Raw genomic sequence first — 22,430 nt, 5'->3', positions numbered from 1 at the left:
AAAATAAGCATTGAGACTTTGTCCTCAACAAGTTTTTCAAGCGACTGCCTTACTGAGGACTCAGAGGCAAGCATGATGTCCAAGCTGTGGGAGGCAGAGTTTGCGCTGGGGCAGTCAGCACTGCCTGGTTATGAGAGTTGATTTCCTTTTAGGGTCAGGGTAGAAGCTGCTTCGAGGGGGTGTCCACAAGCAGAAGGGAGATGGCCTCTTAGCACATTCCTCTCCTGGCTTTTCCATGCCACAGGTCCTCCAACCACCTTCCATGTGAAGAAACAGCTCTGTGTCTCTCACAGCTGCTGCTTGGCCCCCTGGCCCTGGTCCATTTATGTTCCAGGAAGGTTCATTAGCTCTAGGACTCAGAGAAGCACAGAGAATCCCTGCCCAGCTGCAGGAACCGTCTGAAAAGTCTGACAGACTGAGAAGGAGCACAACAAGTTCCTTTACTTGGGGCAATTTCGCTAAACACACTTACTTGCCATCTCTAGAAACCTTCAATGTTAGATGTGCTGGTATTTCCACCTCAGAAGGAATTTAATGGAAAAAATGAGCAGAACGGTACCCAAGAATAAAAATACTACAAGAAAGAAAATGCCCACGGCCGTAATACCACAATACAGTTTGACGTCAGACAGCTTAACCCCCCTTAAAGTTGGGGGGTTTGCACACACGGTCTCCTCCGAGCCCTCAAATTTCTGCAGGTTTTCTTTGTACCATGTTATAAAATGAATATTCAAACAGGTGCAGTCCAGGGGATTGTGACTTAAGTTAATGGTGCTCTGCTGGGACAAAGTGAGAAGGAGAGGAGATGGGATGATGTGGATGTTATTGGCGGCCATATTGAGGTAGATCCCATGAAGATGACTAAGAGCATCAATGCTATTGCCTGTCAGGCTGTTGTAGCTTAAGTCAACATGATTCATCTTCCCAAGGCTCTGGAATGCTTGCTTGTCTATGGAGAGGAGGTCACAGGAGGATAAAATAAGAATCTCCAAGCTGCTCAAGGTCTGAAGTAGGCTGGTCTTTGAGATACTCCCATCTTGAAAGTGATTCCCCTGTAAATTTAGATGGCGGAGACCCTCCAGGCCTTCTAGAAGGTGCTGATTGCTGGTGTCCAGGTGGCAGTAAGAAAGATTCAGAACCTGAAGGAGATGGAGGTTTTGGAAAGGACTCTGTGGACCCTTCATGTGCAAGTGGGTAAATGCCAAATCTAGACCTTCTAGCCGAGGACATTCTTTGAACGCCTGGCTCTGGAGAGTAAGAGGCTCATTGTAGCTCAGGTTTAGGTATTGTAAGTGGTGCAGGTTTTTGAGCTGAAGATTACAGCAGTCAGAAGCCTCTATATCACTGTGGCTTAAATCAAGTTTCTGAAGGTTTTCGAGTTTTTCCAAACACCCAGCACCGAAGTCAAGTTTCTTCATGTTGCCTTTTATAGAAAGGTCTGTAAGGGATGGAAAACTGGCAGCATGGATTTGACACAATTCATCAAACCTATTTACATTGAGAACTAATTTCTTGAGAGCTTTCATACCCTTGATCCCAGAGGGTAACTCACGCAAGTGATGTGCCGTCAGATCCAACTCCTGGAGTTGAGTAAAGCACCGGAATGTAGCAGATGAGAGATCAGAGATATAGTGCTTCTGTAGATTGATGCTTTCAACAGACATTTCACAAAGTCCGTCAAACATGGCTGAAGTAAGGTCTTCGTCATCAGTGTCCTCGTATGACCCCAGCCAGAGAGACTTAGTAGTAGTGTTCTGTAGACCTTTTAATATAACAGATAAGTTAAGACTCCCTCCAAATTTCAAACTTTGGAAGATTTTTGAATGGAAAGCTCCAGGTTCAATGTCTTTAATATCATTGCCATTGAAATTAAGGCTTAGGTTGGTGGCCTGCTTCAGAGTGTTCATGTCTTCACTAGAGAGGTAGTGTATCACATTATTCTGAAAATCCAGGACTTTCAGATTCTGGATTGGGAAGTTTTCTGGGAACTTAATAGAGGAAATATAGTTGCTTCCAAGATGCAAGCTTTCTAAGTTTTCCAGATTGTGCATTGGGATAAAGCCGAGATTAGATATTCCTGTTTGGGTTAAGAAAAGATGCTTCAGCAACTTGGGCCCATTAAGAGATGTTTCTGCCATGAATATCAGGGGATTTCCAGTCAACACAATTGTGTTCAATTGATGATGGTTTTGAAAAGTATCTTCATGTACCCAGTTAATCTGGCACCTTGAAAAGATAATAGTATTGAACAATAATTAGTTGGAAAAAAGAAAAACTCTGTCATAGTGACCTGTATTAACAAAGCCATCTTTTGTGTTTAGTAAAAAGAGTATACATTATTATTTGAAATAAAACAGAAAAAAACTATCTTCAGTACCAACAGATGATCTGTCGAATCAATGGTTAGCCTCAGTTCTGAAAACTCTGATTTAGAATTTCTTCCAGATGTCTTGCCCCTTTGGATTGAACTCTCAGAGATTTATGTTTAGAATTTAGGGAACAGTTAGCAGTTTGATTGTGGGCAAAATCCAATGATTTACTATTTTAACTAATATATAATATGTCATCTCTAACATTTAATATATAACATATGATATGTAATGTATGTATCTGTGTCATCCTGGGCAAGTCACAATGTATCTCAACCTCTGTTGTTGCTTCTATAAAGTACAGAAATGGTGAGCACTTTGATGTGCAACAGCTGTTAGTCAAATGATACATATGAAAATACTCCATCGAAATACAATAAAGGTTTCATCCTGGTATTTCACCTGAAAATACTGGATTGTACATACACACACACACACACACACACACACACACACACTCAAAACTCCCTGGGAGATCAATAAGGGAATTCCTTAGAATTCTAATTCCCTTAGAAAAAGAAGTTGGAATCCCTGGGAGCAAGGGAGCCCTAGAGCTAGCCTTGTCCCATCTGCCACTGTCTGCCAGGCCTGAGTGGCCTAGAGCCGGAGTTAAACTAAGTCACGTGCACCATGGCAGGTGACAAAGGTTGGGATCCAAACAGGTTAGGAGGTCCTATCCAAGACCTGCAAACCATCAAGACCCTCAAAAGGGATCCTTTCAGTGGATGACCTTAAAAAAAAGTTCATAGAGGATGACCTTGAGAATATGTGTTTTCTTGGATGGAATAACAACAATAATGAAAGAAGTCTCCTCTGCGATCCTCTAATCATATGCTTCCATTCATGAGGAATGTGGCCTGAATTGATGCTACCTCTGTGGACCACCCAAAAGAAGGCAGCATAGAAATTGACTTTAAAGTGGTTCCATTTTTTTTATAAATTAATTTTTATTGGTGTTCAATTTATCGACATACAGAATAACACCCAGTGCTCATCCCGTCAAGTGTCCCCCTCAGTACCCGTCACCCATTCACCCCCACCCCCCGCCCTCCTCCCCTTCCACCACCCCTAGTTCATTTGCAGAGTTAGGAGTCTTTATGTTCTGTCTCCCTTTCTGATATTTCCCACACATTTCTTCTCCCTTCCCTTATATTCCCTTTCACTATTATTTATATTCCCCAAATGAATGAGAACATACACTGTTTGTCCTTCTCCGATTGACTTACTTCACTCAGCATAATACCCTCCAGTTCCATCCACGTTGAAGCAAATGGTGGGTATTTGTCATTTCTAATGGCTGAGTAATATTCCATTGTATACATAAACCACATCTTCTTTATCCATCATCTTTCGATGGACACCGAGGCTCCTTCCACAGTTTGGCTATTGTGGCCATTACTGCTAGAAACATCGGGGTGCAAGTGTCCCGGCGTTTCATTGCATCTGAATCTTTGGGGTAAATCCCCAACAGTGCAACTGCTGGGTCGTAGGGCAGGTCTATTTTTAACTCTTTGAGGAACCTCCACACAGTTTTCCAGAGTGGCTGCACCAGTTCACATTCCCACCAACAGTGTAAGAGGCTTCCCTTTTCTCCGCATCCTCTCCAACATTTGTGGTTTCCTGTCTGGTTAATTTTCCCCATTCTCACTGGTGTGAGGTGGTATCTCATTGTGGTTTTGATTTGTATTTCCCTGATGGCAAGTGATGCAGAGCATTTTCTCATGTGTATGTTGACCATGTCCATGTCTTCCTCTGTGAGATTTCTCTTCATGTCTTTTGCCCATTTCATGATTGGATTGTTTGTTTCTTTGGTGTTGAGTTTAATAAGTTCTTTATAGATTTTGGAAACTAGCCCTTTATCTGATATGTCATTTGCAAATATCTTCTCCCATTCTGTAGGTTGTCTTTTAGTTTTGTTGACTGTATCCTTTGCTGTGCAAAAGCTTCTTATCTTGATGAAGTCCCAATAGTTCATTTTTGTTTTTGTTTCTTTTGCCTTCGTGGATGTATCTTGCAAGAAGTTACTGTGGCCAAGTTCAAAAAGGATGTTGCCTGTGTTCTCCTCTAGGATTTTAATGGAATCTTGTCTCATATTTAGATCTCTCATCCATTTTGAGTTTATCTTTGTGTATGGTGAAAGAGAGTGGTCTAGTTTCATTCTTCTGCATGTGGATGTCCAATTTTCCCAGCACCATTTATTGAAGAGACTGTCTTTCTTCCAATGGATAGTCTTTCCTCCTTTATCGAATATTAGTTGACCATAAAGGTCAGGGTCCACTTCTGGGTTCTCTATTCCGTTCCATTGATCTATGTGTCTGTTTTTGTGCCAGTACCACACTGTCTTGATGACCACAGCTTTGTAGTACAACCTGAAATCTGGCATTGTGATGCCCCCAGCTATGGTTTTCTTTTTTAAAATTCCCCTGGCTATTCGGGGTCTTTTCTGATTCCACACAAATCTTAAATAATTTGTTCTAACTCTCTGAAGAAAGTCCATGGTATTTTGATAGGGATTGCATTAAACGTGTAAATTGCCCTGGGTAACATTGACATTTTCACAGTATTAATTCTGCCAATCCATGAGCATGGAATATTTTTCCATCTCTTTGTGTCTTCCTCAATTTCTTTCAGAAGTATTCTATAGTTTTTAGGGTATAGATCCTTTACCTCTTTGGTTAGGTTTATTCCTAGGTATCTTATGCTTTTGGGTGCAATTGTAAATGGGATGGACTCCTTAATTTCTCTTTCTTCAGTCTCATTGTTAGTGTACAGAAATGCCATTGATTTCTGGGCATTGATTTTGTATCCTTCCACGCTACCAAATTGCTGTATGAGTTCTAGCAATCTTGGGGTGGAGGCTTTTGGGTTTTCTACGTAGAGTATCATGTCATCAGTGAAGAGGGAGAGTTTGACTTCTTCTTTGCCAATTTGAATGCCTTTAATGTCTTTTTGTTGTCTGATTGCTGAGGCTAGGACTTCCAATACTATGTTGAATATCAGTGGTGAGAGTGGACATCCCTGTCTTGTTCCTGATCTTAGGGGAAAGGCTCCCAGTGCTTCCCCATTGAGAATGATATTTGCTGTGGGCTTTTCGTAGATGGCTTTTAAGATGTCGAGGAAAGTTCCCTCTATCTATCCCTACATTCTGAAGAGTTTTGATCAGGAATGGATGCTGTATTTTGTCAAATGCTTTCTCTGCATCTAATGAGAGGATCATATGGTTCTTAGTTTTTCTCTTGCTGATATGATGAATCACATTGATTGTTTTACGAGTGTTGAACCAGCCTTGTGTCCTGGGGATCAATCCTACTTGGTCATGGTGAATAATTTTCTTAATGTGTTGTTGGATCCTATTGGCTAGTATCTTGTTGAGAATTTTTGCATCCATGTTCATCAGGGATATTGGTCTGTAATTCTCCTTTTTGGTGGGGTCTTTGTCTGGCTTTGGAATTAAGGTGATGCTGGCCTCATAGAACGAATTTGGAAGTACTCCATCTCTTTCTATCTTTCCAAACAGCTTTAGTAGAATAGGCATGATTTCTTCTTTAAACGTTTGATAGAATTCCCCTGGGAAGCCATCTGGCCCTCAACTCTTGTGTCTTGGGAGGTTTTTGATGTCTGCTTCAATTTCCTCCCTGGTAATTGGCCTGTTCAGGTTTTCTATTTCTTCCTGTTCCAGTTTTGATAGTTTGTGGCTTTCCAGGAATGCGTCCATTTCTTCCAGATTGCCTAATTTATTGGCGTAGAGCTGTTCATAATATGTTTTTAAAATTGTTTGTATTTCCTTGGTGTTGGTAGTGATCTCTCTCATTCATGATTTTATTAATTTGAGTCTTCTCTCTCTTCTTTTTAATAAGGTTAGCTAATGGTTTATCTATCTTGTTAATTCTTTCAAAGAACCAACTCCTGGTTCTGTTGATCTGTTCCACAGTTCTTCTGGTCTCGATTTCATTGAGTTCTGCTTGAATCTTAATTAACTCTCTTCTTCTGATGGGCGTAGGGTCCATTTGCTGTTTTTTCTCTACCTCCTTTATGTGTAAGGTTAGCTTTTGTATTTCAGTTCTTTCCAGTTTTTGAATGGATGTTTGTATTACGATGTATTTTCCCCTTAGGACTGCTTTTGCTGCATCCCAAAGATTTTGGATGGTTGTATCTTCATTCTCATTAGTTACCATGAATCTTTTTAATTCTTCCTTAATTTCCTGGTTGACCCTTTCATCTTTTAGCAGGATGGTCCTTAACCTCCACGTGTTTGAGGTCCTTCCAAACTTCTTGTTGTGATTTAGTTCTAATTTCAAGGCATTATGGTCTGAGAATATGCAGGGGACGATCCCAATCTTTTGGTATCAGTTCAGACCCGTTTTGTGACCCAGTATGTGGTCTATTCTGAGAAAGTTCCATGTGCACCTGAGAAGAATATGTATTCAGTTGAGTTTGGATGTAGAGTTCTGTAGATATCTGTGAAATCCATCTGGTCCAGTGTATCATTTAAAGCTCTCATTTCTTTGGAGATATTGTGCTTAGAAGACCTATCGAGGGTAGAAAGAGCTAGATTGAAGTCACCAAGTATAAGTGTATTATTATCTAAGTATTTCTTCACTTTGGTTATTAATTGGTTTAAATATTTGGCAGCTCCCACATTAGGGGCATATATATTGAGGATTGTTAAGTCCTCTTGTTGGATAGATCCTTTGAGTATGAGATAGTGTCCCTCTTCATCTCTCACTATAGTCTTCAGGGTAAATTTTAATTTATCTGATATAAGGATGGCTACCCCTGCTTTCTTTTGAGGACCATTTGAATGGTAAATGGTTCTCCAACCTTTTATTTTCAGGTTGTAGGTGTCCTTCTGTCTAAAATGAGTCTCTTGTAGACAGCAAATAGATGGGTCCTGTTTTTTTATCCAGTCTGAAACTCTGTGCCTTTTGATGGGGTCGTTAAGCCCATTCATGTTCAGAGTTACTATTGACAGATATGAGTTTAGTGTCATCATGATATCTATTCAGTCCTTGTTTTTGTGGATTGTTCCACTGAACTTCTTCTTAAAGGGGAATTTCAAGAGTCCCCCTTAAAATTTCTTGCAGAGCTGGTTTGGAGGTCACATATTCTTTCAGTTCCTGCCTGTCTTGGAAGCTCTTTATCTCTCCTTCCATTTTGAATGAGATCCTTGCTGGATAAAGTATTCTTGGTTGCATGTTCTTCTCATTTAGGACCCTGAATATATCCTGCCAGCCCTTTCTGGCCTGCCAGGTCTCTGTGGAGAGGTCTGCTGTTACCCTAATACTCCTCCCCATAAAAGTCAGGGATTTCTTGTCTCTTGCTGCTTTAAGGATCTTCTCTTTATCTTTGGAATTTGCAAGCTTCACTATTAAATTTCGAGGTGTTGAACGGTTTTTATTGATTTTAGGGGGGGATCTCTCAATTTCCTGGATCTGAATGCCTGTTTCCCTTCCCAGATTAGGAAAGTTTTCAGCTAGGATTTGTTCAAATACATATTCTGGCCCTCTGTCCCTTTCGGCGCCCTCGGGAACCCCAATTAAATGTAGGTTTTTCTTCCTCAGGCTGTCGTTTATTTCCCTTAATCTGTCTTCATGGTCTTTTAATTGTCTGTCTCTTTTTTCCTCAGTTTCCCTCTTTGCCATCAACTTGTCTTCTATGTCACTCACTTGTTCTTCCACCTCGTTAAGCCTCATCATTAGGACTTCTAGTTTTGATTGCATCTCATTCAATTGATTTTTAATTTCTGCCTGATTGGATCTAAATTCTGCAGTCATGAAGTCTCTTGAGTCCTTTATGCTTTTTTTCTAGAGCCACCAGTAGCTGTATAATAGTGCTTCTGAATTGGCTTTCTGACATTGAATTGTAATCCAGATTTTGTAACTCTGTGGGAGAGAAGACTGTTTCTGATTCTTTCTTTTGAGGTGAGGTTTTCCTTCTAGTCATTTTGCTCAGTGCAGAGTGGCCAAAAACAAGTTGTATTGGGAAAAGGAGAAAAAGAGAGAGAGAGAAGGAAAGAAAAGAGAAAAAGAAAAAAGAAAAAGAAGAAAAAAAGGAAAAAAGGGAAGAAAAAGAGAAAGAAAAAGAAAGAAAGGTGAAAAAAAGGGGTGGGGGAAGCAATCAGAAATCAAAAAGAAAAAAAAACAAAAAACACGGGGGAGTATCCTCTGATCCTGTATACTTTAAGTCCCTTGACTTCCTCTGGAACTGGTCCGTCTAGCTGGTCTTCTGGGGGAGGGCCCTGCTGTGCTGATTTTCAGGTGTTAGCACCTGGGGGAGCTGCTCTGCCCCCTGCCTGGTGCAGGGCTCAGTGGGGGGTGTTCACCCGTGAGGCCCCGGGAGGAACAGCCTCAGTGGCGGGGGCAGCTCTGGGACCCTGGAGTCAGCTCCCGCAGTAACTCCGGGGCTCTCTGTCTGCAGGGCCTGGAGGCTCTGGGGCGGGGCCGCTGATCTGCTCAGCTCTGGGCAGGAGCGTCCTCGCTGTCCTGGGCCCTCCCGGCCTCTGCCTGTCCCGGGGGGAGGCCTGGTCCTGGGCTGTGTCCCGGCGCCCTGTGCTCCGGGGCCTGCGCTGTTGGATTTGTGCTCCCGCCCGGCAGCCCCCTCCGCGGAGCCGCCGCCCGAGCCCCTCCGAGCTGTTCCCGGAGCCGCGCAGCCCCCTCCGCGAAGCCGCCGCCCGAGCCCCTCCGAGCTGCTCCGGGTCCCGCCGAGCGCTGCAGCCCTTAGGGAGCTCGGCGCATCTCCCGGGGCGCAGTTCCTCTGTTACTGTCCCAGGGAGCCCGAGGGCATCCCCGCCTTTCTGGGGATCCTGCTCCAATTCCCCGGGAGGCCTTTCCGCCCGGGAAGGTTGGTGCAGCTCCTGCTCCTCCGGGACGGGGCTCCTCTACCCTGGGGACACTCGCCCCGGCCTCAGCCCGGCTCCTCACGGGGCCCCTCCGCCTTGGAGGCCTTTTGTGTCTTTATTTCTTTTTCCCCGTCTTCCTACCTTGATAGAAGCATGAACTCTTCTCACTGCAGCATTCCAGCTGGTCTCTCTTTAAATCTCAGGCCGAATTTGTAGATTTTCAGGATGATTTGAAGGTTATCTCGGTAATTTGGTGGGGACAGGTGATTTGGGACCCTACTCTTCCGCCGTCTTGCCCCTCCCCCTCTACGTTTTTTTCTTCTAGTGTATCTATTTAATTAACTTTTTTTTTTTTTATGATAGTCACACAGAGAGAGAGAGAGGGGGGCAGAGACATAGGCAGAGGGAGAAGCAGGCTCCATGCACCGGGAGCCCGACGTGGGATTCGATCCCGGGTCTCCAGGATCGTGCCCGGGGCCAAAGGCAGGCGCCAAACCGCTGCGCCACCCAGGGATCCCCTTAATTAACTTTTAATATGGAAAACTTACACATTCACATAAAAGTAAAGATTGCAGTACAACTTTCATAGATCTGTCACACAGTCACAACAGTTCTTGAAATGTTGCCATATGTGCTGCTTTGCTTTTTTTTTTTTTTAAGATTTTATTTTTTTCATGAGAGACACGGAGAGAGAGGCAGAGACATAGGCAGAGTGAGAAGTAGGCTCCTTGAGGGGAGCCCGACACGGGACTTGATCCCAGGATCACACCCTGAGCCCAAGGCAGACGCTCAACCGCTGAGCCGCCCAGGTTCCCCCTTTGCTGCTTCTGTTCACACCTCTCATGCCTGAATTATCTTAAATCAGATCCCAGATATGCCATACAGATTTCATTGTGCATCTCAAAAAAAAAAAAAAAAAAAAAAAAAAAAAAAAAAAAACCTACATCAGCTTATTTTCTATAGCCATAATGCCATTGTCTAATTCCAGGAAAGTATTTTAAACAAAGATTTCCATCAAGTTTCAAAAGACAAATGAGCTCAAAGTAAAATTTCAGTGAACACATAAGGGAGTTAATTAGTCAGTTAAAAGAAATGTTCTATGGAACCACGGGGGGGGGGGGTGCAGTGGGTTAAGTGTCAGACCCCTGGTTTCAGCTCAGATTGTGATCTCAGGGTCATAACATGGAGCCCACATCGGGCTCTGCTCTCAGCATGAGTCTGCTTAAGGTTTTCTTTCCTTTTCCCTCTACCCCTCCTGCTCATGCTCTCTCTCTTAAGTAAATAAAAAAATCTCTTAAAAAAATGTTCTACATAGTCAGGTAGATAGCAGATACCGGAATTATGAGGTATATCTGATATTATATATATGATTTATAAAAAATGTGTGATATACCTGATATACAGGATCAGAATATATAATAAATCTACATCTATGAAACATGTGTTTGATGTGTTTTAAGGAAATGGTATGAACCAATTATATGATGAAGGAAAAACTTATTAAAACTGATGTGTCATATTTATAAAAACGAAAAGTCGTTGAAATGTACTGAAATAGGAAGTTAATGAAATTGAAAAACCAAAGACAGTTTATACAAGAGATTAGACACAGTTGAAGAGGATACTAACGGAGTAAAAGTAGATGTGAGAAAATGACCTAGAATATTGTCCAAAACACCAAATTGATGGAAAACAAGGAGAGTATATTGGCATATATGACTGATGGATGAGAAGATGCTATAAATCAAATCAGAGATCCAGAGGATATGAAAGAGTGAATGTAAGCAAGCCAGGTTTCAAACAAACAATGGCTAGACTATTTTTCTTTCTTTCTTTTTTTTTTAAGAATATTTTAGAATTGAGGAAAGGCACTGTTTGCAGATTCAAGGAGCCCAACAATCTACATGGTGCAGCACTGTGGTATTACAGAATGCCAAAGACAGAGAGAACCTACTGGAAATGCCCAGAGAGAAAAGATGATGTGCATGTACGCGGTGATTAGATAGGTGACTGTCCAGCAGCGACAAGGGAAGATGGCAGCCATCAACAGGCTGAGGAAAAAAAAAACAACAATCAACTTGGAATCATGTCAGGAAATACTGTCTTTCAAGAATCAGAGTGAAATAAAGACCTTTCTGGAAAAACAAAAACCAAGGGAGTTTAGTGCAGAAAGACTTTCACTAAAGAAACTGTTAAGTGTGTACCTCAGGAGAAAGGGGAAATTATGCCAAGAGAAAGTCTGAAAAGCAAGATGTAAGAATGAGCCAAGAAAATGGAAAACACAGTAAAGCTCAAGAAATGTGGCTGTTTAAAGGAATAAAAATAGCATCTGATTGGTGATCCGGTAAAGGGCAGGGGCTGAGGGAGCTAAGGAGAGGGAGTTGAGAAAAAATAATAAGGTCACGTTTTTATTTGAAAATAACAGAAGAGGAAACTTAGAGTCCAGCCAGTCCTAGCTGGAAAAGCTATCCTGACCCCACGCGTTCCTTCAAAATGTGGCCAAACCCATTCCATCTAAAAATGAGAAATGGTAAAGCAGAGGGAAGGTGTATGTCCTGGGGACACAATGGGTAGGGAGCAGAATGACCTTTGTCCCTGTCTGAAAGACCATGGCTCTGTCTCAATGAAGTGTTGCTACACAGCACCTGGAATCTTGCCCCTGGAAGAGGCCTGGGGTCATTTGGGGGATCCTGGACTGGGAGTCAAGAGAGCAGAGTCCCAGTTTCCTTACTTTGTGACCCTAAACTAACTCACAAAATCTCCTGGAGCCTCTGTTTCCTCGTCAGACATGAGTTGGAGATAATATCCAGCATGCCTGCCCCCCAGGGGTGCTCATAAAGATGGAAGCGTCTCACGGGTGTGAATGCTCTGCCGCGCTGTGGAAGCATACATTGAACCACCAAAGAAATAGAGCTGCTACAGGGGACGCAGACCCATCCACACGCAAAGCCCTCTCCTGCTACACACACACACACACACACACACACACACACACACACACACAGCACGTACGTGTGCATGCTGCATTTCCCTTCTGATTTCTGCCTTTACATCCTTGTGATAGTTCTGCTCGCTGGTTCACAAACACTGGTTCAGCATTTGGAATCCCAATTCTGCTTCAAAAATTAAATAATGGAACTATTTTCCCAACTTATGGGGGGAAAAGTTAGTAGCTTATGCATTTCTCCTGTAAATTTTTCTTAAAATGTCATCATGCAAGAATAAACTATGGCATCTGATTTAATACAAGATTTGTTTTCAGGGTTTTTTTTTTTAAATCAACATTCCTTAGAACTTCTTAACGCTGCTGATGCACTCTAGTTTGAAAATAATCCATTTTTCTCTCCACTGACTGGGTTTTTTTAAATATTACACTTCACTTGCAGAAAAATATTTTCTGGAAAGAGTGAACACGCAAGATAGAGTGTCCCTGTGCTCCCAAAAGAAGGTCCTGGAAACAATCTGAATGCAAGTTGTATTATCACATGAGTAAAACATCAACCACAGATAAGGAACTCAGATACATACCTGGTTAAGTCCAAAAAGATAAGATCTATGAGTCTACTGAAAGTTGTATTTTCCACTGTAGGCAAGAAATTAAAGCCAAATTCCAAAAATTCTGTTGTGTTGGGGAGAGTGTCCGGAACTTCTGCAAGACCTAAATTTTCACAGTTATAGGTCTTGTTGGCCTCTTTCTGATGAGAGAAACAATGTACATTAATATCAGAGCTGGTAATTTGATTAACTAGCTAAATTACATATGTTCTATCCTTTGAGCAGCAATGGCACCTCTAGCTCTTTACCACGTACATTCCTGCAAAGACACAAAGTGATTCATGTGGATTATTAACTTCAGTCATTTCTGTAATATCAAAAGATGAGCCATAGCAAATTGATCTTCAATATCGGACTAGTCGAACAAAATATGGTACCTTCACAAGATGGAACCTTCTACAGATGAAACTGGAATGAGTAAGATCTCCACATGCTGATATAGAGTAGAGTGATATCCAGGTATGTTGTAAGGTATAAAAAGCCAGGTACAGAAGGACATATAGTGTGTAGAGCATATGGTATGTAGCATGTAGCATCTTGTATGCTACTTTTTCTGTAAGAAAGGTTTGAATATTTCTTATATTTGCAAAAAGAAACCATGGAAAAAAGCCCAAAACTCATTGCCTTGAAGGGGAAGAAAGGAACCAAATAGAGAAGCAGGGAAGGAAACAAGATTTCTTTGATGAAACTTGGTTTCATAGTTTTGATTTTGGTTGCATAGAAATGTGTTATGTCAGCTTGAAAACAACTCTGCATTAGCATCACTAAAACAAGACAATCCTAACATTACATACTTTCTGATGTGAGACAATATTAAGCAGACAGTTTCACTCATGAGGTATTCGTGCCTCTCCCCGTCCCACTCCCCCCCAGCATTAAATCTGCATCCAAGACTTTAGGCTTAACATACAGTCTCCAGGTGATAGGAGGGATTTAGGTCAACTAGCATCACTAGGTAGCAGTCAGCTAAATGAAGAAGGTGGAGCATTTTATTGAATTACTTCCTTTCACTGACTGGTGAATGTGTTGGGGAAGTAGAGAGAGGGGTGGGTGGGACAAGAGAGACAAAGAGATAAAAGCCAAAAGAGACAAAGAGATAAAAGTTCTATAAGAAATAAAACCAACTAATAATAGGGATGCCTGGGTGGCTCAGTGGTTGAGCATCTGCCTTTTGCTTAAGGCATGATCCTGAAGTCGGGATGGAGTCCCTCATTGGGCTCTCTCCATGGAGCCTGCTTCTCCCTCTGCCTGTGTCTCTGCCTCTCTCTCTGTGTCTCTCATAAATGAATGGATAAATCTTAAAAACAAAACAAAACAAAACAAAAACCCTAAACTAAAAATAGAGTAGCCCTTGGTCTGCAGGGAATGCACCTGGGGGGGCCACCTCTCACATCATGTCAGACTCCATGGGGTTTCATCTACCCTTTCAGACACTGCCTTTCTCCTCACCATGCAGTGGTCCTACCAGCAGCCCACTGAGACTGCCCCCGTCTGGGCAAGACCTGCCCCATCAGACTTGAGCTCACCAGCTGTCCACACACTGAGCTGTAAACAGTCCTGCTTAGCTGGAAACAGAAGACTGAGCACATCCTCCACTATGAAGCCTGGTGCTTTAGGCACATCCCCATTTTAATTGCTTTTTTGCTTTATTCCAACTTCTGTTCAGTGGCACTCATTTTTGTAGGTGCACTGAGCAAGCTCACCTACAGGAAATCACCAGTTTTCTTCTCTGTTGTGATAATATTATGAATGTCATTGATGAAAACGCTGTATTTTTATTTCCTTGCAATTCATTCTTCATTTTATAGGCCCAAAGTCCTCTAGCCGCTGCCACAGATCCACCTAATGTCCTTGAAATGCACACTTTGTGTTTAAAACTTAGCCGAATGGGGAGAAAAACACATGTTGCTAGACCTCTCTTCCTTGTCCATGAACATGGATGGCCCCAAGAGGAGAGGTATGTGCAGTTGCTGCCTGAGTAGCTGCTAAGATTTGGGGTAGCTTTGAGAAGACATTTCCCTTTACTCATCTCCACTGGCATAACTGATGTCACATACACTTGGAAAAAGGGACCTTTCCTCAATTTGTCTTGCTCTACTCTACAGCAAAAGCCTCCACGCTGGCAATTTCCTCCTTCTCCTGAATATATAAGTGCCCATGACACCTAAATGAGTCCTCTTCTGTGCTTTACTAAGCACTTTACTGCATTAATGCAATTCAGAAAGTTGAGAATACTGCAGGAGCTCTGCCGAGCCAGTGGCCTGAGGGAGCTTCTAGCAAATTCAAAGATAGATAAATAGCTCAGTTTCAACCCAGTGAAAAACTGAGAACCAGTGGATAACACAACCACAGAGTATTGAGAAACCCACCATGAGTTCGTGTCATACACGAATCTCTAGTTAGGTATAAATTGCAATCAACTCTCTGCCCTTGATTCCTGAGAAAGAAGCAAATGACAAGAATTGCAGCTTATAAGAGAATTTGAAAAATAAGCACGTTTGGGAGAATGTGCTAAGATACACACACACACACACACTCACACGGCCCCTCCCCTTTGACTTTCATAGTCACACTCCTGTACAATCACAGATGCTATTATGGATAGTGACACAAAGCTCCCCGTGCTCTGGAATCACTCAAGCAGCATTAAATTGTTTTCAGTCTATCATATTTTTTTCAAGATTTTATTTTTAAGTAATCTGTATACCCAACATGGGGCTCAAACTGACAACCCCGAGATCAAGAGTTACATGCTCTACCAGACTGAGCCAGCCAGGTGCTGCAGTCTATTGTACTTTTTAAGGCAGGAAGTACACACACACACACACACACACACACACACACACACACACTACTCTCATTCCTTTTATTGTTGTTGAGAGTAAATTGCAGACATGATGTCCCTTTGCCCCTAAATCTCCTGAGAACAGGACACCTCTTCTGTGACCACAGTGCCATGACCAAATTCCAAATATTGAACACTGGTACAATATTATCCAACATACAATTCATATTCACATTTTGGCCATTGTCCTAATACTGTCCTTCATAGTAATTTTGTTTTCCTAATCCAAGTTCACACATTGCATTTAGTTTTCATGACTCTTTAGGCTCCTTTGGTCTGAGACAATTCCTTGGCCTTTCAATGTCTCTCATGGCATATATATATAATATAATATAACTTAATATTAAAAAATATATATATTTTTTAAACCAAACACAGCCTCATATATTATAGAATGTCTCTCACTTGGGGTTCAGATCTCTCCTCATGATTTGATTCAGGTTACACATTTTTGCTAGGAATTCTGCACAAGTGAGGTTGTGTTCTTCTCACCTGTCAGGATCCATCTCAAACCTTTATGAGAGTGAGTCGAATTAGCAGAGTACAGCATTCCAGGACGGTAGAATGACAATGCGAGAGAGCAGGAAGGGACAGGATGCAGAAAACGAATACAGTGTGGCCATTGCCACTCTGCCCAGGGCTCGGGTGGCTGTCAGGGACACGTGTTCAGTTGCTTCTCCAGAAGACACCCACCACAGTCTGTGCAGCCTCTCTGGTTCCTCTGAGCTCCACATGACCACTTCCTATGAAACCAGCTTTCATTCTCTACCCTCAGTGCAAAGTCACCACCTAAAATGACCTCCTCACTCTCCTTCTTTGGTGGTTCCATTTCGACCACGTCCCCTGTGGACATGAGCTCACGCAGGCAGCAGGGCCGTGCAGGGCTCCATGGTGTTCACAGCAGCCACCCCATGCCTACCCCTATTCCAAGTCGTGGGGCATTTATTCAAGACCCAGTGTGCCCTGGAACCTACACCGACCAATTTGTCTCTAGCTTCATGTGAGAGCTGTGCCTTTTCACAGAGCAGGACTCCCAAGTGTTACCTCTGTGTTTGCAATCCCTTTTCTTTCCAGGTATTCGTTTGCATTTTTTCAGCCGGGATCTTATTTTGCTTCCTTCTGCTGTATCTCTAACTTTCCCATTGTATTTTCCCTTCTCAAAAGTGTTGAAATGATTTTCTAATTTTGAACCTTTTGAGTTTCACCAAATGCTGATTCCCACCTTTCCAATGTCTCGTCTGCGTTTGGCACACACCATGGCCAGATCGCCCATGCGTGAGGAATCTGGGATGCTGAATGCTGACCCTCCCTCCATTTGTCACTCCTCTTTCCAGAGATAGCACAGTGCGACTGGATCAAATTTTGGAGTAACAATCACTCTCTGAAAACAAAATATTCCCAAGAGGACACAGTCCTAAAACTTGGTTTTCTACGTGACTCCTCTAGGCAAAGGGCATCCCAGTTATATGCAGTTCATTTTCTATTTGCCTTGAGTCAGACTGCTTGGGTTCAAATCCCATCTCGCAGCCAGTGGGTTCTCTGAGACTTATCTTTCCCCAACTGTGGATGGGGGATAACCTTCTTTGTGGGCCAACTCTGAAGGTTAATGTGATAATTAACAGGAGGAGTTCAGGTTTCACAGGATCATCAGGACATCATGTCATTGTTGAGGACTCTTGAGAAGGGCTTGAATCTGTGAATTTGTGAACTTAGAGTTCTGAAAAGAAGCTCTATTAAGTGCTCTCCACCCCGCCCTAGGACTAAAGGACTGCCCCCTCCCATAGTTTTGAGGGGACAGGGTAGCCAAGATGAGCCCATTTGAAATGAGTAGGCACGTCTACACTCCAAAGTAATTATTCGAGAGTACGTCAAAAGTGTTAGCAGAATCCAAATCACAGAACACTTATTCCAGTTATGCTTTGCACATTTGTCATCCTCCAAACACCTGGTCATGGCTCTAATTTGTTACTTATGACACACACACACACACACACACACAGAGAGAGAGAGAGAGAGAGAGAGAGAGAACATGTAGAATAGAACAAAGGAAGATTCCACACGAGGTGTTTATAGATGTTCACTATATTTTTAGAATTTGTCTAGGTTTAAATTTTTTTCAAATAAAAAGTTTACTAAAAAAATTCATCTTGACTCCCGCCTTACATAATATGCAAAGAAAAAATAATAATTCAAGGTGGGCCATAGATTTAAGTACAAAGCATACTTCCAAAAACATAGGATATACCTTTTATGGCCTTGGGGTAAGCAAAAATTTCTTAAGCAGGACAGAAGTGTACTGAAAAAAAGGAACAATAACAAGTTAACCTACATTAAAATTAAGAACTTCTGTTCACTGAAGGTATCATTAAGAGAGTGGGAAGGCACGCCATAGAGTGGGAGAGGATATTTGCAATCTGATGAAGGACTTGTATCCACAATTCATAAAAAGCCCTTAACAAAGCAATTTTAAGTAGACCAATAACCCAAGGGAAAATGGGCAAAAGACTTGAGAAAGTGCTTCTCTTTTTCTCTCCCCTTTCTCTCTCTCAAACACACACACACACACACACACACACAGACAAATACACACATAAGGATATGCAAATGGCCAATAGAGTTGAAAATGTACTCAATTTAATCATCAGGAAAATAAAAATTAAATCCCAGTGAAATACCACTACTTATCCATCAGAATGGTTAACATTGTTAAATAATAGGCTAGTAATGAGGATACAGAGCAATCAGAACTCATAAACATTGCCAATGAGTATACATGGGCACCATCCCTTTGGAAAACTCTACAATATCTACTGAAATTAATACATGTACACCGGATGACCACATACATCCCCCCTCCGCCCGGTATATACCTAATCAAGATTGGCACATCTATTTTCTAGAGACATAGATACAAATGTCCAAGGCAGTAGCATTTATAATAACCAAGAAATTGAAAGCAGTGCAAATGGCCATTAACAGAAGAATGAATAAATAAATAGTGGTTCACTAATAGAGCAGCACACTGCAATACACAAAGAAAAAAATATACAATATGCAATAAAATCAATGATTGCTGTATGTAGCATCTTTGGTAAATGTCATATATTTAATACTGAACAAAAGAAGCCAAAAAAAAGAGTCTATACCATGTGGTCTCCTGTATATAAAATTCACAAAGAAGCAAAATCATTCTTTGGTAATAGACGTTAGGGTACTGGATACCCCTGGGAGCTAGTGACTGGGGAGAGGCAGGAGGGGGCTTCTGAGAATGTGCTGTTTCTTGATCTGTGTGCAGATCACGGGGACGTGTTCACTTTGGTGAAAACTCATTGAACTGTGCACTTAGGATTGGTGAATGTTCTCTCTGCGTGTTATACTTCAATGAAAGGCTTATTGAACTCAAAATAATGCAAAACAAAAACCTTATTTTTAGGATAGGGTCTGATAAGCCAATGAAGGCCATAGAAACATTATAAACACTATGTGGTTCTGCTTAAATTGGAGGGAAGCACAAAAGAGCAAATATGGCAAGGGGGAAGGCTAGGCAAATTTGGGTGATTTGCACTTGAAAAAAGGTCAGTGCTTCTGCCTGCCACCACTCCCCGTCTTGGGCTGCCCAGAAGTTCCTTCCTTACCTTTGGAACAAACTTTCATTCATCTTTGTATCCCCTAGCAACATCCCGGTATTCACAGAGTGACAGCTCAGGAAACAGCCTGAAAATCCTGTTACCAAGAACTCCTACACGATAGAGGGTATAAATCAAAGTAGAGATCTAAGGTTAATTGCGTTGGATCCAAGGTGTTGAAAATCAGTCCTTTCAGAGGGAGAGTTACAAATAGGTTGTTGTATTAAGAGGTGTCAGTCTCTCCTGACTCAACCAAAAGGGAAGGCTCTTGCTGTAGCATAGGGCCGGGACTGGACATCCTGGGACCCTCAGCATCACTTCCGCCACCCCGGTAGCATGCAGGCCCTGGGATAGGCAGCAATATGAGCCTGGGGTGCTCAGCCTGCTGCTGTTCCCTCTCCTCTGCCCAAGCTGGGGCCATTTGCAAAAACAACTGGCGACTCTGGAACCTAGTGTCCTCAATAGGAAGCTAGACTGGTTCAGTATTTCCATGGGCTTTCCAGAATCTCCCATGCCTCCCTTGTGGGCTTCTGAAGAGCTGTGTGGGCTTTGTAGCAATGCAGGGACTTAAGAGTTGAGCTGGTAGGCTGAAACGTGGGGCATTTAAAATAGCTTGCTTGCCAGTGAGCTGGAATTTAATTGTGTTGCTATCCTACCTGAGGATATTGTCAGACAATGGGTGGCCTACCAACCTGATCACTGAGGAAATGGTGTGCCCACTCCGACCCTCTTACCATGTCCCCTACATGTCTGTGTGTAATTGACCTGCCAACCTGCGTGATGAAAGGCGGTCTCCTGGGGTTGATAAAAACTGCTTCCTTGACCCCTTCTGTTGTGAGCTGATTTGTGTTGCCCCCAGACACATATGTCTCAACTGAGTATCCCAGAATGTGACTTTATTTGGAAAGCGAATCTTTAAAGAAGTTAAAGTTAAAATGAGATCTTGAGGATAGGCCATACTACAGTTTGCCTGGTGTCCTTATGAAAAGAATAAATCAGGAATAGCCACAGCAGAGAGAAGACAAGGCGGAGACACAGGGAGAAGATGGCTGTCTACAAGCCAAGGAGAGAGGTCTCAGAAGAGACGAACCCTGCCGACACTTTGATCTCAGACTTCTAGCCTCCAGAATTGTGAGAAGTTTCTCAGGGGGAGGAAGGTTACAGCATTTTAGAAGTTGGCAAGAGACTGAGGCCCTTCTCCTTTCTCTCTCTCATTACCCTCTCCAAGAACTTCCCACAAGTTGGTAAATATTGTTATGGGCCAAAACAGAAGATGCAATTTGGCTCTATTCTCTAGTGTTACTCTTGTGGGTTAATGACACAGATGGAGAGCTGTCCAATGTGAGGAGAAAGCCAGTCTCATTCAGAGTGATCTTTATTTGCTCCCAAATCTGGCACAAGCCATCTTCATTCATCTCCAGGAAACCAAAAAACTGTTTGGAGTAGTGGCCGTATGCTAGGATGCTGCACAAACAGCACCTCCATGCTGGAAGCACGTTTGGAGAGCTGCCCTTTGCACTGAGACCCTGTTGGTATCTTATGGCCCAATTAGGATTATGTTGAGGGAATTGTTTGCAGAGGAGGAAAACACTCACTCCTTGCAACGAAGAATCTCGCAGATCAATCCCTGGCTGTGCTCTATGGCTCCTTCTTCACTCCAAAGAAAAACTTCTACATACCGTGTCACCTTTTTAAAGACAATGGATATTGGGAGGCCAAGGCTCAGGTGGGGCTACATGCTGAAACTCCCGATTCCCAGGCAGTTTAATCTGGATAAAGACAAACGGTTCAGACTCACCTCAGTGCACATCTGATCCGAGGAGGTGATGGCTTTGCAGCTGGCAGAAAACATCACCACCAGCAGGAAGCAGCTGGCACAGGAAGCCATCATCGGAACGAGGCAACCCCAGCTTGGTGGGCTTATCTAGTGTCTGGAGCAGAGAAATGGAATTAAACTGTAATGACCTTAGTAATTCGGCAGGCAGAGAGGTTCTCAGAAGGGTGATATGGGAACAAGAAATGCTGTTGATGGCTCAGTTTTTGCTGGGTCTGTGAAAAAAAAAAAAAAAGGGAAGTTCCTTTTGCATACCAAAAATAGCTGAGAACCCAGCCCCAGAATGGCCCAGTGCATTTCCTGGCAAGCATGAATCATTTGAGCACCTCTCTGGTGTGGGTCACCCAGACTCTCAATGTGATGGTATTGACTGAGGCCAGCTTCAGGGGTTTGGCTAACTCCAACAGCTTCTGCTCCCTTTCCAGAAAGGGAAGTGAAAAGCAAGAAGCTGTCCTCACAAAGGAAGCCACTTTGGTCATTGTCCTACATGAGGGATGTGGAGAGGTGCCACAGCAGGCTATGGGGGCAGATGGGAGGTCTGAGATCGGTGGTCGGGCCTGCTGGAGGTGGGAACTGGAGCAGGAGGGAACAGGATCACCTCCAGAGAGCTAGATAGCTGCTCTCCTTGCGCCTCTGCTGCTGCCGAGGCCACTTGGTTCACCTTCCTCTGGTCTTGGTACAGGAGGAGGACATATCCATCCTTTGACCCTGTGATTCAGGCCTAATAAAGCAGCTGAGGTGGAATCAATCCCTCCTTTTTTCCTTCCAACCTGACCCAGGGAAGCAGGGAACACTGCTGTATACAGAGCAGTCCAGCTGAGAGAGAAGAGTTAAGGATGTCAGCCTGGGCTCTATTTCTTCTTAGAAATAGCTGGAAGCAAGACTGCAATTACCCTCATCATGGTGGAAGATGGGGTAGTTGATTAAAGAAAGTCAAAGTTCAGACATTCCTCCCTGGGCTGAATTTAGCTGCCTCAGACGTAGTTTTCCAACCTTTTGGCATAGAGGGGCTGCTTGGCCTCACCGTTGCCCCATTCCATTACCCAGAGCCCAGTTCTTGGCATCAGCATTCAGAGTAACTTGAGACGCTGTTCCCACTACTGTTTTATGACTGCTAATCAAGAATTAGAGAAGCTACTGTTTATTGAGCACCTACTATATGTCAGACACCAGGTTTGCTGTTATTTCCTCTTCTTTATGGATGTAAAAATGGATCCTTAGAAAAGTGAAGTTACCTCTCCAAGGCCACACACCTAGGAAATGGTGGATGATGGCTTCAGATCCGCCGTCTCATGGTGGAGACTGTGCTGTTACCCTCCGGAGTTTGAAAAAGAGTTTTGCTTCCTGAAAGAGTGAAAAATGG

At 42.9% G+C, this 22,430-nt stretch overlaps 1 protein-coding gene across 1 annotated transcript; it reads right to left on the bottom strand.

Moving 5' to 3' along the window:
* CD180 (CD180 molecule) lies at window positions 1-21,286 on the bottom strand. The gene is made up of 3 exons (XM_026019718.2): window positions 21,032-21,286; window positions 12,736-12,902; window positions 1-2,226 (listed from the first exon to the last, which is right to left on the bottom strand). The coding sequence occupies exons 1-3, from the start codon at window positions 21,122-21,124 to the stop codon at window positions 498-500; spliced, it is 1,989 nt and encodes a 662-aa protein (XP_025875503.1). The 5' UTR covers window positions 21,125-21,286; the 3' UTR covers window positions 1-497.
* Between the last annotated feature and the right edge of the window lie 1,144 nt (window positions 21,287-22,430).

The sequence above is a fragment of the Vulpes vulpes genome, unplaced genomic scaffold (genome assembly GCF_048418805.1).
Source record: "Vulpes vulpes isolate BD-2025 unplaced genomic scaffold, VulVul3 u000000736, whole genome shotgun sequence".
Classification (NCBI taxonomy): domain Eukaryota; kingdom Metazoa; phylum Chordata; class Mammalia; order Carnivora; family Canidae; genus Vulpes; species Vulpes vulpes.
Note: the sequence above shows the minus strand (reverse complement) of the source record. Positions and strands in the feature narration are given on the sequence as shown.